The sequence below is a fragment of the Mus musculus genome, chromosome 1 (genome assembly GCF_000001635.26).
Source record: "Mus musculus strain C57BL/6J chromosome 1, GRCm38.p6 C57BL/6J".
NCBI lineage: Eukaryota > Metazoa > Chordata > Mammalia > Rodentia > Muridae > Mus > Mus musculus.
Window position 1 is genome coordinate 91366305 of NC_000067.6, and position 14490 is coordinate 91380794.

At 52.6% G+C, this 14490-nt stretch overlaps 2 protein-coding genes across 34 annotated transcripts in view; one reads left to right on the forward strand and one right to left on the reverse strand.

Annotated features, from left to right (window-relative positions):
* Erfe (erythroferrone) lies at positions 1–7913 on the forward strand. 5 transcript variants are annotated; one of them, XM_006529484.4, is made up of 9 exons: positions 35–344; positions 2061–2177; positions 3067–3169; positions 3782–4038; positions 4111–4219; positions 4321–4411; positions 5078–5156; positions 6074–6127; positions 7229–7910. In XM_006529484.4, exons 1-9 carry the CDS (start codon positions 177–179, stop codon positions 7241–7243), a joined length of 993 nt encoding a protein of 330 aa, XP_006529547.1. In that variant the 5' UTR covers positions 35–176; the 3' UTR covers positions 7244–7910. The 5 variants fall into 5 exon arrangements, with proteins under 5 accessions (XP_006529550.1, XP_030109624.1, XP_006529548.1 ...); NM_173395.2 differs by having other exon boundaries at positions 126–344; positions 6074–7913; XM_006529485.4 differs by lacking the exons at positions 6074–6127; positions 7229–7910 and having other exon boundaries at positions 9–344; positions 4111–4215; positions 5078–5154.
* Positions 7542–14490, reverse strand: part of Ilkap (integrin-linked kinase-associated serine/threonine phosphatase 2C) — a 24999-nt gene continuing 18050 nt past the window's right edge. For 19 of the 29 annotated variants that reach the window (XM_030242385.1, XM_006529813.4, XM_006529812.4 and 16 more), the window contains 3 exons: positions 12162–12281; positions 10014–10095; positions 9523–9778 (listed from right to left, as the gene is read on the reverse strand). In XM_030242385.1, coding sequence (XP_030098245.1) covers positions 9638–9778; positions 10014–10095; positions 12162–12281 — 343 coding nt within the window. In that variant the 3' untranslated portion in view covers positions 9523–9637. Of the gene's footprint in view, positions 9235–9522; positions 9779–10013; positions 10096–12161; positions 12282–14490 lie in introns of those variants that run through there. The other 10 variants (XM_030242387.1, XM_030242386.1, XM_030242380.1 and 7 more) reach the window with 4 other exon arrangements.

Sequence of the window (14490 nt, forward strand, 5' to 3'; positions counted from 1 at the left end):
GTGCACGGACCGGATCGGGCGCCCGCCTCCTCAGGGTCCCCTGTGCCTGCAGAGCGTGCCCTAGCCGCGAGGGGGCGACGGCAGCGAGGGCGGCGCGCGCGAGGCGGGGGATTCAAGCGCGTTATAAGGCGCCGACCTGACCAGCCGTGCTCTTTACTGCCGCCGCCGCCGCCAGCATGGCCTCGACCCGCCGCCCCGTCGGAGCTCGCACGCTGCTCGCCTGCGCCAGCCTACTCGCCGCCATGGGCCTCGGTGTCCCTGAGTCCGCGGAGCCCGTGGGGACTCATGCACGCCCGCAGCCGCCCGGGGCCGAGCTGCCCGCCCCGCCAGCCAACAGCCCGCCGGTAAGACGCAGCCGCGCCCCACATCTTCCTGTCCCGGGGGGCCCTAAGACGGTGGGGAAGGTGGCACCCCTTGCTGCGCAGTGTCCAACACTGGGGATACGTCGCTCTCAGGGGCTCTGTGAGACCCAGGGTTGGGTGGATGCGTCCTCTGTACCGTGGCTTTGGCGGCAGAACTCCACTAGGCCAGTAGGAGAGATTGGGAAAGGTGTGAAATGCAGTTAACTTGCTCCTCGTGAAACTGGAAGACTGGTGAGAGAGCGGGGCTCCCAGATCTAGTTCCTTTTTGTTAGGTGACTGCGTCTGGGAAAGGAGTGATGTAACCAGGCTCTGCCTGCGATCCCTCCCAAGATCTCCACCTGAACTGCTGGGGTGGAGACGCAGGCTGGGGAGGGTGTGGCTAGAGGCCTGGGGAGGGTGGATTGGTAGCCTTCATTGGAGCTGGTCAGTCCTGTTGGTGAGAGTTCAGGGAAGAATTTCAGGGTCTAGTTGATCGCTCATGCTGTGGGCCAGGCACAAGGAAACCCCAGGCCAGCGCGCTCTTCAGTTCTCAGCACCCCAGGGGCCAACAAAACATCCACTAAGACAGCTGGAGATGGTTACAATACCTCCCTCTGCAAGGCATCCCTGGGTCCTTCCACCATCCCATTTCTGCCTCCTTTGGTGGGAGTAAACATGTCCTTGTTGTCTGAAGCCTCCCCCTGACCCCCAGCCATCAGCCTTCAAAACTTTCATGAGGTCCAGACATAGTCACCAGGAAGTGGGGAGTAGGCTGGACCTTCCCAGTGGAATGTTGGCCTTGAACCCTCTTTGGGAGGGGCAAGGTGTCACCAGTTCCCTGATAGCTGGAACCCAGCTCCCACTCCAACTCCTGGGGCCCCTGACCAACATGGCTCCATGTATTTTCGGTGCTGCCCTCAAGTTGACAGTGGTGCGAGTCTGTACACAGGCCACCGGTCCCCTGGAAGGGTCAGTACACCTGTTCTGACCTATAATGGAAGCACTGCACTGTGAGTGTCCACTGAGGGCATCAGACAGCAAGAAGCATAGAAGCCTCCATCATCCTGACACAGCAGCCTGGCCTGTGACCCACAAGACCCCGGTTTGGGTAGTTTTGAGATCCTGGGTCTTTCTGTCAGACACTGGAGTCTGTGCCCTTGACTTCTTCTAAGGCCTCTTGAATGGTTCATTCCTTTCCTAGCTGGTAGCCCTACATGGAACCCAGACCATTAGAGGCCTATTAACTGTCCTATTTGCCAAAGGCCTCTGCCAGGAAACAAGGCCACTCTCAGAGCTTGAATCCTTGGGCCAGTGTTTTAGAAAGCTGAGAAAAGTAAAGGCCTAGCTAGAGTCATGACATCCGGCTCCTCTGCCCCACTGCTCCCCATGCCCTGTGACCACAGTGGCCCTGAGGCTGGTCTCCCTGACACTTCTGACTGTGGGGAGGGACAAAATGACCTGTTGTCACCCAGTATTCATATATTCATAGTCACCTCCTAAGCAACTGTGGGTTCCAGTGACTGTCAAAGGACGGTGACACTCAAGGAAAAGCAAGAAGATACATCCCAGAGCACCTGCTTTGGAGCCCCACTCCTACCTTCCTGCAGCCTGGGCTCCCTCCTCCATGGGCTGGGGATGGGTCGGACACTACCTCTGAAAACACAAGTGACAAGGGCAAGATGCTACCAAGCAAACCTACTGTGGCCATCTGTGTTCCAGGAACCCACCATTGCGCATGCACACAGTGTGGATCCCCGGGATGCTTGGATGCTGTTCGTCAAGCAGAGTGACAAGGGGATCAACAGTAAGAGGAGGAGCAAAGCCAGGAGGCTGAAGGTGAGCAGCTTGGGCCCACCACCTCCCCGAGCCCCTAGTACCCTTTCCAACAGCAGAAGCCATGGAAAGAAACAAGGATCAAGTATGAAGCTGGCGTCCAGCAAGTCAGGAGTTAGGAGCCCTCAGGATGCCAGGTCCTCCCCAGATTTCCCTTCATGGCCAGAGGGAGAAGCTCACCCAACATATGCTAAGGAGTTGGGTTGGCTTCGGGCTGCTGGAATGGTACAGGATGGGAGCCTCTCAGTATGGCCCTGGCTTGGGCAGGAAGCTGGCACTTGGACCTGATGACTGACTCCTGCATTGAGTTCCTCCAAGTAACTCTGGATCCAGGCTGGGCTTCAGTGTGTGTTGTGTTTCTCTATTGAGGGTCAGCCTTACCTGCCCAGGATCTGACCCATTCACTGGGCCTGGGTGTGTGTATGTGTGTGTGGTCAGCCCTGCCCCCTTAGGCTACCTGGCCTTGCTTAGGCTTCTCTATGCAGGAGCTTGCCTCCTTCCCTTAGGTCCTGACCCAGACCAGTATAAACTCCCAAGTGCAGTGGAGACTTGTTGTTGTGTCTCAGGCCAGACTGAGATTCACGTCCCCAGAAGCAGCCTGGGTGGTCTTTATCTGGGAATCACATCCAGAGAGGCAGCTGTAGGGCTCTTGCATACAGAGCCTGCCGTGCCCTGTACAGCCCCTAAGAAGCTCCACATCTGCACAATCCCATCCTTGCCCATGCCTGCACTCCATGCTTGATGATAGAGGAGTATGAGAGCCCTAAGGACCTCCACACGGAGGGAAGAGCCCACAGCCAAGGCGGGAGCTCTCCTGCCAGCCTCGATGTAGGACCCGGCAGAAGGGTCACCTCTCCCCTCAAATGTTCTTAACCTCTACCTTCCCTTCCAGCTTGGCCTGCCAGGACCCCCAGGGCCACCAGGTCCTCAGGGCCCCCCAGGCCCCTTTATCCCATCTGAGGTTCTGCTGAAGGAGTTCCAGCTGTTGCTGAAAGGTAGGGGTGCCATTCTGTGGGCACATGTTCTGGTGTGGGCAAACCAGCAGGGCATCTCTAGAGGGTAAAGTTCAGGTCCCAGCAAACACCTGCTATGTTGCTTCCCTGTTGGCCGCCCTGCCTGTCATGGGGCGGGACTGTGGGTGGGAGACATGCGGCAGGTGGAAGCCTCAGGGAAGGAGGCCTTTTATTGTTCTTCACTGAGGACAGGCCCTGCAGCCTGCTGCTGGGGAGTGGCTGTCACTATCTTCTGTAAATGACTGTACCATGGAGGACTGCTGCGAGCCCTTTCCTGCTTCTGTGCCACTGCTTGTTTGGTTTTAAATAAGCTTCCAGAGGGTGACGAACCTTTGTGTTTCTTCCAGTATAGCCACAATAAGTATTTCTATACAACATTCTCAAAAATACAGGTATCGTTATAGAGGGTGAGGCTAGCGAACAAGGGTGCTGGGTGCTGGATATGCACTTGCTGGAGCTTGTGTCAGATGGTGTGAAGGGAAACTGGCAGCTGCCAGGTCAGGCAGTAATGTCCCCAGGACCTCCAGTGTCAGTCACCACGCTCTAAGGCCACGGGCTGGTGAGTAGAGTGGTCCACCGACTGCTTTGTGTCAGGCGCAGTACGGCAGCGAGAGAGCCATCTGGAGCACTGCACCAGGGATCTCACTACACCAGCCTCGGGTAGCCCTTCCCGTGTCCCAGCCGCCCAGGAGCTTGATAGCCAGGACCCAGGGGCATTGTTAGCTCTGCTGGCTGCGACCTTGGCCCAGGGCCCGCGGGCACCACGTGTGGAGGCCGCATTCCACTGTCGCTTGCGCCGGGATGTGCAGGTGGATCGGCGTGCGTTGCACGAGCTTGGGATCTACTACCTGGTGAGTGGGGATGCAGCTGGCTGGATGGAGCAGGGTGGGGACCTAGGGTGACCTCGTCTGTGTGCTCCGTAGCCCGAAGTTGAGGGAGCCTTCCACCGGGGCCCAGGCTTGAATCTGACCAGCGGCCAGTACACCGCACCTGTGGCTGGCTTCTATGCGCTTGCTGCCACTCTGCACGTGGGTGAGGTTCAGGACGTGGCGATGGGAGGGACCATCCATTGCCCTGCCCCTGCCAGGGTGCACATGACCACCATGGACCACCATGGCCTGTCTTTTCCACAGCACTCACCGAGCAGCCAAGAAAGGGACCAACACGACCCCGGGATCGTCTGCGCCTGCTGATCTGCATCCAGTCTCTCTGCCAGCACAATGCGTGAGTGGGCATTGCAGCCTAGCCCTTTTTAGTGTAAAGACCCTCTTCCATTGACCCCATCCTACCCTAACTCCTTCCCAGGACCCATGAGACAGGCCCTTCCTGATTCCAGGACTCTCATTCAGAGGACAGAGAGAGAGAGCGAGCCTCTGTAGGGCCTTTGTGGAATTCCATGAGCCCTTCCTTGGTCACTCTCCCGCTCCTCCCCGGTGAATTTGTCCCATGACTTTTATTGCTTATTACTGGTGGTGTCCATCCTGTGTGCCTCATTTGGTCCATGAGAACGGGGACTGTGACCCTCTGCCTGGTACCTGGAATGGAGGCCAGGCAAAGGGCAGGTGCTCTGCATCGTTGGGAGAGGTGTGAGTGAACAGTGGGGGAGGTCTCAGACCTAAGCTGGCTTTGGACTTCCTAAATCTGCTGGTTTTGCATGTCACCTATCTTGGTTTCCCATCGGAGAAGCAGGCCTTTGTGGCCTTGCATGGATCTGGCCTTTCCTGTCTTTCCTCCTGAGGGCCCAGGTTCAAGCACTGCCTCCTAGGGATGATGGCTCTGGACCTAGCACTTTACTGCCTATGGGGCTGAGCACTGAATGGCTGCTGCTGAGTGCAGAGTGCAGCTGGCGAGCCTGGGGACAGGCTGACCCTCTTTCTGTCTTGGGCGCAGCTCCCTGGAGACTGTGATGGGGCTGGAGAACAGCAGCGAGCTCTTCACCATCTCAGTAAATGGTGTCCTCTATCTACAGGTGTGTGGGGCTGTGCTGGCCATGTGGGAAGGGGGTGTAGGGGTGTTGGCAGACGCTCAGGGCTATTGGCATAGCACCCTTGGACACATTCAAGTGCCGATGCTGGCTTGAGAAGAGGCGAGCTTCAGGTCCCATTCTCCCTCCAACTCTTATCCCCCAGCCCGTGTTGGTGCGACAGTAGTTTCACTTTCAGACCTTCCAAGAATCTGATGTGACAGACAGGTGCTTCCAGCCACCCAGGCCCTCCATGGCCAGGAAGGTGGGGGGCATAGAACTTGATGAGGCCTGAGCCCCTGGGACTATGGGAGGCCCAAGACAGTTATATGTGGAACCTCAGTGACGGTCTCTTTTGTCATTGTGGTTGGCATTTACTAGAAAGTAAAGAGGTGTGTGGAGTGCTCATATAGTTCTGCTGAGCTCCAGGGTGGATGGCTTGGATCAAGCCAGCTGTAGTGCTGTTAGCATGAGTTCCATTGAAGTCAAAGGGTGTGCATTACATGTGGGTCCTCGGAAGCGACTTCCCTGGGAGGATCTCAGTCCTTATTCTGGCAGTTTCCAGGGAATGTGATGCCACACTGGGCAGCCAGAGCAGAGTAATGCTCACGATGGTTCTACAGGCCACAGCAGGCGGTGGCAGAGGAACCACCTTGCTTGCCTCTTAAACCTGACCTGAGCCCTGAGCAGGAGCTTGCTCCCATATACTGAGATGGAAACACTGGAGAGCAATAGAATAAGAGCCACTGTGTGGGGTTTGAATGCGAGACTACCAAACATTGCCTCTGGACTAAGATGTGGTATTCTCCCATGTGGGGCAGAGTAGGTCACAGTATGGATATGACTCCTGTTGGGCACTGTAGGCTGCCTAGGGTCTCTGCTGCAGGGCCGGCCAGATAACTGACATATGCTCTTCCCTCCAGGCAGGACACTACACTTCTGTCTTCTTGGACAATGCCAGCGGCTCCTCCCTCACGGTACGCAGTGGCTCTCACTTCAGTGCTATCCTCCTGGGCCTGTGAGCAGCTGCTGCAGGCTCTTACCCTTACCAAGCAGAGTGGTGACAGTGGCCCTGTGCACAAGGAAGCCCACTGGACCTCTGCACACACTGGCCATCGCAATACCTCTTACCATAGCCACTGTATTCCTGCAGAGGTGATGGAAGCAGGCTCTCCCAGAACCAGCAGCAATTTGTGAATATCCTAAGCCCTGCTTGGCTCTTCTGGGACCATCCAGCTTACATGGTAGCACTTGCTCTATTCCCAGCTACAGAGCTGGCATCCTTGTAGCTCTATTCAGGCTCAAATTCCTTCCTGTGGCCCAGCAAACTAGTCAGGCCACTCACTACCTGGGACAACTCAGCCTGCACAGGGTAGGAAATGACTGTAGGTCCTTAGTGCTTAAGAGGGAAGCCCAGACCTTCTTGGACCATACACTGTCTACCTGGGTTCCTGAGTTCCTATCCTGCAGTATTCTCTATGTCTGCCTAGAGTACAGCCTCAGGGACCTAGGAACGTCAGGGGCCAGTAATCCTAGGCCTGGCAGCAGTTTCTGTGTCTGGGGTAAGCACGATGACCTGCAGGCCCCTGGTGAGCACCCTAACATACTGGAGCTACACTCCTTTGCCATCCTTATCCTCTACAAAGGCTACCAGCCAACTTCCCAACCCTCGGAGGCTCGGGCTCACTGCTAGGGCCCACACACTAAACCAAAGTTTGAGCACAGTTATCCACACAGGGCACCTGCTCACAAGTTTCCCTCCTGAGACTCCATTGTAAAGGGGGTGGGTGGTCTGGCTGAATGGCAGCTTGGGAGGAAGAAGCTGGCTGAGGGCTCTTCCCATGAGAAGGGCTGCCACCCTGCAGCCTGCTTTAGTGGTTTTCCCATTTTTAACAAAATGTGGGACCAGATCCTAATAGGCAGTGGAGAGGGCTGGACCTTCCAAGTCCTGATGGCCTGCTGATGAAAGAGCTGACAGCCAGCAGTCCACACCCACCAGCTGCTTTGGGATCTCTTGGCCTAGCAGGAGTGCTCAAGCCTGGGACAGAGGGGATAGCTCCAGTTGCTTCATCTTTCAGCTGACACCAGGATGAAGCTACCACATCAGAACGCCCTTCTATAATCGGACCTGTCCCCAAATCAGGCTTCCAACAGAGCGACAGGTGCCTGGGGGAGCTGTCCGTGAGCAGGCCTGGCCCGATTCTCAGTATGGCTGGTACCCACCCTACCAGGAAGCACTGTGCTGGCCTGGGTCCTGACTCCCTGGCACTCTGATAAGGACATGAGGTGGAAACACCCCACCCTTTTCTGGATTTCATTTTGTATCCAGTGGGCACAGACATGTCAGTGACGTTATCTTCTACCCTTGAGAAAGCCACATAAGCACATATCTTACCTTCCAACAACTGTGTTACACAGCAACTTAAAAGTATTTATTGTGTCATATTGCTAGGCAGAATATATTTATGTAATGGATCACACAAAGCCCTAACAATGAAGGGCAGACCCGAGAAGCATGACCTCTTTCCAGCTCACTTCACCAAAGACCATGAGGGGTAAGCTCTGGAAAGCAAGGGAGAAATGCCTTTAGTCTTGAGACTCCTACTGAAGTAGCAGGAGAGGCTCTTACTAACCAGGAAGGCCACAGTGCCAAGAGTTACCCAGACAGAAGCACTTGGGGACATGGGTCACAGCCTATGGGGCACTGAATGATTCCTGGGCTGCTATGAAATTGCTAAATTAAACTGTTTAGCTTTCTGATGAGTTGGCATTCTCTGTCTGTATGCCAGGCTGCCCAGGTCCTAGTCTCCAAGCAGGATTGCTGTCTCTCAGTCCCTGTAGACAGGGTAGCGCTAATGTTCTTGAAGTTACTTAAAATTTATTTGAATTGCATTTATTTGGGAGGTACGGATATGGAGATCAGATGACAGCCACAGCAGTTGGTTCTCTTACTTTGTGGGTCCTGGAGACTGAATCTGGGTACTTAGGCTTGGCAGGAAGTGTCTTTAGCAGCTGAACAAGCTCACTGGGCCCACAGTGTTATTTTGAAAGGTTTTTATTCCTCTGTGTGGAGTACATGCAGAGGTCAACTTAGGGTGTTCCTCAGGAGCCAAGCACTTTGTTTTGTGGGGACTGGATCTCACTAGGTCCCAGATTCAAGGTCTGAGGATCTGCCTGTTCCCACCATTCCCAGAACAGGATTATAAGCCGTGTGCTACCACACTTGGTTTCTTATGTGGATGATGGAAATTAAACTCAGGCCCTCACGAATGGCAAGCACATTCACCAAATGAGCTGACTCCAGCTTGACACCCTCCCTAGTATGTTGGGGTTTGTGTTTTGAACAGTGTCTCAGGCATCCCAGGCTAGCCTCAAACTGGCTATAGTGGAGGGTGGCCTTCCAATTCTGATCTTCCTGCCTCTAATCAGGTGTTGGGGCTATCTATAGGCATGTACTGCCATGTCTGGTTTATGGTGAAGGAACCCAGGATCCCAAGCATGCTAGGAAAGCCCTCCACCAAGATATGTCTTCAGCTCTGAGTGGGTTTCTGAGGCAGAGTCTTAGTATGTAACCCAGACTGGACTTTTGAATGTTTAAATTTAGGGACATTTGTATGCATTCAATTTCTATTTATGGCTTTTCCATGACAGACCCTAAGAAGTCATCTATGGTTTGTACAGGATATTTTGAGGTCCTTGTAGCATCTGCAGCACATTTTCTAACTGGCCAACAGTGATACGGCTGTGGAGGAGGAGGACAGTGACTGTCATAAAACAGGTCTGGAAAGGCAGCTATGTAGTATTACAGCCCCTGGCCAGCGTTCATACAAAAATCTACAAGAGCTCTTCACTAAATAGCCCCAGCCTGATGTTCCTACACAGAAGGTAAATTTGGAGACAGGTTAGAAAGTTCTTCGGGGGCCAATCATGCCCAGAGGTTCCCTGCCATGGGCTAGACCATCCACTCAGGCAGCGAACCAAGCACTCCTGAGATTGACAGCTGGGTGTAAGCCAGGACGACAGTCATCCTCTCAGGGCTCACTTCAGGGAAACAGGAACGAGATGAATGAAGTTGTCTAGGAACCTGGTGAGACGGCATGGTATGTGGTAAATTCACCTATGGACCCCATTTCAGCCACACCTGGGCTCCTGCCAGAAATGTGCTCTGTATAGAAAACTGAACAGAGCCCTATTATCCTGTCATCTTACTGCAAGGCCCCACTTCCCCAAAGGGTCACAATGACAGCAAGAGCCTGTGAACTACTAACAGGTCATCATGAGCTTGTCCAAGAGGCCCATGGTGGTTCTGACAAGGACAGATCCAGAGCACATTCTAGAGCAAACACAGTTAACTCAGGACCAGTCACTCAAATAACTAGGAAAAAAAGAAACCTTTATTTACAACCATGGAAGTCCCACAGGAGTACACACAGCGTGCACAAACAAAATGAACCTGCAAGTCAAGAGCACACGCCAGTGTGCTGGCCTCAGTGTCCTATCCTCACCACCATCACCGTCACGTTGTCTGCTGAGCCCCGCTGCACTGCCTTGTTGGCCAGCCTGTTGCATGCAGCTTCATAGCGGGCATCAACAGCAGGCTTCCCTTCCCGGGTCTGGATCTTGTCATCCTACCAAAGGGATGGGATCTGAGTGAACAGGGCACCAGCCTCTGTCATTCTTTTAAGACACTACACCAGGGCAGGGCCTGCTCTGTCCCTAACAAAGACTGGCAGGACAGTGCCTGGTGAGCTCCATAACAGGGCTTATGTTGACGGAGTTCACAGATTACTCCTGACACAGGGGTTGCGGGGCAATGGAAACAAAGCAGCTGAGACAAGTGGCACACCCTCTAAGATGTCTCACCTCAAGGCAGGACAAGATGAAGTTCACAGCTTCTTCTGGGGTAAAGACCTTGAAAAGCCCGTCGCAAGCCAGCAAAATGAACCTAAGATACAGGGAAAAAACAAGGGTCTCAGCCACAAGCTCCTGAACAAAGGTGACCTGAGAGCTCAGTGAGGAGTGGCTGGCTGCCTAACGTTAAGGAAAGCCCTGGTTCCACTCACTACCCTAAAAATAAAAAGAATAATGGCACACATATGTGTAATCTCAGTCCTCTGGAGGTAGAGAGGGGTCATTCTGGCTACACAGCAAGTTTGACTCCAGTAGGGCAAGTTGTCTCAACAGACCCAAACCAACCAGGCTTGGTCGTCACACCTTTAGTCCCAGAGCTCAGCTAGCAGAGGCAGGTGCATCTCTAGGCTAGCTGGTATATATAGTGAGACCCTGTCTACAAAAATAAAACAAGGGGCTGGAGAGATGGCTCAGCAGTTGGGAGTACTGACTGCTCTTGCAAGAACCCAGGTTCAACACCCAGTTGGCAACTCACAACTGTAACTCCAGGACCTTACACCCTCACACAGACATATTGCAGGCAAAATACCAACACACATAAAAAAATAAAATGAAAATAAATCAAAAAACCAAATTAAACAAAAATCCTCAAAACCAATCCAGTAGCACTGTGCCTGTCCAACAACTCAATGGCCACGAAAATTTTAAAGCAATAGAATTTGTGTAAGGAAGCTGAAACTCTTTAAAATGAGTTGTGGTTTAAGGAAGGATGCTGTATACCACAAGAGGGACATTTTCCCACCCGTAAGTAGAATCTCAGAGACCTCAGAAGGAGATGCTGCATTCTGGTTCCTTAGGGACAATCATGGCAGCAGGTATGTAGTGAACATACCTGTGAGCCACCACAGGCCCAAGGATGGAGAACAAGCATCCTAAGGGAAGCATCCTTGGGTGGTGCTTCACTGCTGAGGGTCTGAGATCCTAGAGTGGATATCCCCACTTTCTGGTCTGAACACAGCTCACTGTTCCCGAGATGCCCAGAGGAAGCCTCTGAGCATTTATGTTCTGTTGTGGAAGCCACTGTTCTCTTGGCCTGGCTTTAAAATAGCTACCTGCTTTTGTTTCTTAGCCTGTCCAGAGTCTCTATTTTCTGACAGGGCACATACCTAGCCATATTTTGTGAGCACACAACCTGAGGTTGAGACATGGTGGGGACAAGTCTAGACAGGCTACTCTTTCCAGTATTTTTCAGACTCAGAATAGTCAATCACAGACATGGGCTTAGCACAGCACTGTCACTACATACTGCTACTGTCATAGTTGTCCCTAAGGTGCCATGCTAGGAGAGCACAGAAGACCCCAGGCAGATGGCCTGTCCTAATCTAGGGCAGAGAATGCCATAACCGTACAAGGGGCCTCCAGAAACACACTCCAATATCCCAGGATAACTGACAACGTAGCCTAGGCAGGTAGGTGTCAGAACATGGCTCTTCCTAGCAGGTCTGGAGGCTGCCGTGTGGCCTCTATGCTCTGCCACCAGCCCCTGCTCCAGCTCAGTCCTGTTTCTCTGAGCTCCTTCCATTCCTTCTGCTCAGTTTGGCTCAGGCTTACCCCACCCTGTTGGGGTCAAGAGGGCTGTTACCTTGCCCTCAGCCAGTCTTGCTAGGTTTCCTGTGCTACTCTCAATCTACCTGCAACAGGAAGTTTTTCTCAGTCACTCAGGCCTTGATTTATAAGCTAAAACCCAAATGCCTTGGCCACCCCACAGATCCTGCTCAGTCTGTCCCCAGAACTTCTTCCCACTTTCCTCTCCATCCACCAAGCCCCTGGCCACCACAGTCCTGGCTGTTTCACGCTATACATGAATGAGTGGACATGGTCTGGATAGTCTCTCTGGAATGGATGCCTCTAAAGCCTCTTAGCACAACCCCTACATTCCTGTGATAAAGCAAGCATCCATCTCAATTGATTCCTGACCACCGTGGACCCCGTGAAACCAGAACCCACAGGTGTCTGTCTCTGTACCACAGGACCAGGCATACTGCATACCCCTCCCCAACTTCCCCCAGCAAAGGCTGAACGCAGATTGGAGGAAAGTCAGCAAGAGAAACAAGCCCCTGTATGTGTATACCCACACTTTTGGTGACCGTTTGCTTTTACCTGTCATTGGGGGTCAGCTGGCAGCGTCTGATATCAGGCACAGATGTGACCCCACAGCGCTTGTACTGCCCATCTCCAATGGAACGCGATACCTCCAGCACGCCCAAGACACGCCCATCTCTAAAATGAAGGGAATAACGTCAGACTGTCAGACTTAACTCCTCACAGGTCCCTGAAAGCAGAAACTGAGAGTCTACAATAGCTGAGTCTGACATTTCTTTTTGTTTAGTTTGAGACATGGTTTCTTTGTGTAGTCCTGGCTATCCTAAAACTCACAGGCTGGCCTCTCAAATCCACATGCCTCTGCCCCGAGTGCTGGATCAAAGGCACTCACCACCACCACCAACATTTCTTTATCTCCAGTGAGACACAGACATAAACCGAGGTCATTCAGGTCTTGCTCCCCTCGGGGATGAGGACTACACAGCTATACACTAGCAGCAACAATGGGCACCATCCAACCTAACTGTTGATGGACTCAACAGTGAATCTCACAGCAATGCCTATACCCCTTCCCCAACCTCCCATGCCCAGTTATTCTAACAAGATGGTATGAGTCTATGCCCCTTAAATGACTACGCACACAGCCTGTGTGTGGGTGGCAGGAAAGAGGGTGGTAAGCACTCTAACTGTCGAAGCTAGGCTCAGAGGATATCTGAAGCTATAGTTCCTAGCTGCTGAAGCACTTTCACACCAGTAGGGCTACAATCTCACTCATGATAATCTCTCTCACACTTTTCTGTGAAGGAAAAAACAGATGACCTATAAATAGAAGAGGTACCTTAGGCAGACACTATGATCACAGAGAACCAGTGTACAGTTACACTGCCCCAAGAACTATGCTAGCCCAGGCTCTCATATTGACTCCCTGGGCTCTGAGGACATCATTTTTAAGACTTACTAAATACCAAAGCAGTGTGGTGGTTTAGTATCCTTGAGGCTCCTAAGTCACTAACGAGATGCTGTACAGATATAGGTGGGACAGGAAGTTCCTCCTGGGCTGGTGCTACAGTTCTGGAGGCAGCCTTAATTCCAGTCACCCCCAGTGACTCAGTTCAGTCACCCTGAATGAATGTTTTTTAATCCCTAGAGACTTTTTTTTTTCCATTTTTTATTAGGTATTTAGCTCATTTACATTTCCAATGCTATACCAAAAGTCCCCCATACCCACCCACCCCCACTCCCCTACCCACCCACTCCCCCTTTTTGGCCCTGGAGTTCTCCTGTACTGGGGCATATAAAGTTTGCGTGTCCAAAGGGCCTCTCTTTCCAGTGATGGCCGACTAGGCCATCTTTTGATACATATGCAGCTAGAGTCAAGAGCTCCGGGGTACTGGTTAGTTCATAATGTTGTTCCACCTATAGGGTTGCAGATCCCTTTAGCTCCTTGGGTGCTTTCTCTAGCTCCTCCATTGGGAGCCCTGTGATACATCCATTAGCTGACTGTGAGCATCCACTTCTGTGTTTGCTAGGCCCTGGCATAGTCTCACAAGAGACAGCTACATCTGGGTCCTTTCGATAAAATCTTGCTAGGGTATGCAATGGTGTCAGCGTTTGGATGCTGATTATGGGGTGGATCTCCCTAGAGACTTCTGCTGTTTCCTGGGGAAAACAGAGCATTCTAGAATACAAATTATTAAACAGAACTGGAGTAATGGAAGTGCCTAGGAGCAGTGCTGAACAGGAGCAGTGAGAGTGCTCGGCTTGGGAGCACCCATATAGGAAGCAGCCCCAAACTTAAGAGCCATGAGAGAACCTCTTCTGCAGCTCAGATCTTAGCTATGAGCAGAGCCTTCCTACTCCAAGTTCTCAAAAGCTAAGCCTCCTGCTCTTCCTGGGTCTGGGGCTCACCTGACTCCTGAAGGAAGTAGGAGACCACTGACTCCTTTAGCTGTGGGAAAGGGGGAAGAATGTTCCACCCTGGAGACCAGCAGAAGCCCAAAGCCAGTGTGTGAACACCAGTATAGACAGCTATAAGCTCTGGTCCCCAAGGACCATGACACTAGTACTTAGCCCAGTCCCAGGTACACGATGCCGATGTACTGCAATGTCACTGTCTTCAGAAAGCCTGCCAGGCTAGCCCATTCCTTGTAAAAGAAAAGCAAACATCTCTTCATACGCCCAAAGGAAGCCCTGCTACACACTGCCTTCATTGTAAGGAACTCTACTAACAGGCTAGTCTTACGTCATTTGTCAATGGACACCACACTGCTGCCCCCTTGTGGCTACCGTCTAGGTGCTGTAGAAATGGTTCTCACCCTTCCTAATGACCCTTTAGTACAGTTCCTCAGGCTGTGGTGACCCCCAACCATGCAATTATTTTGTTGGT

What these genes read in the sequence shown, in the direction of transcription:
- Erfe (NM_173395.2), top strand. Translation starts at nt 177, where the DNA reads ATGGCCTCGACCCGCCGCCCCGTCGGAGCTCGCACGCTGCTCGCCTGC. An exon ending in AGCTTGGGATCTACTACCTG is followed by an intron (nt 4,039 to 4,110) that starts GTGAGTGGGGAT and finishes TGTGCTCCGTAG; the next exon opens with CCCGAAGTTGAGGGAGCCTT. An exon ending in ATGGTGTCCTCTATCTACAG is followed by an intron (nt 5,157 to 6,073) that starts GTGTGTGGGGCT and finishes TCTTCCCTCCAG; the next exon opens with GCAGGACACTACACTTCTGT.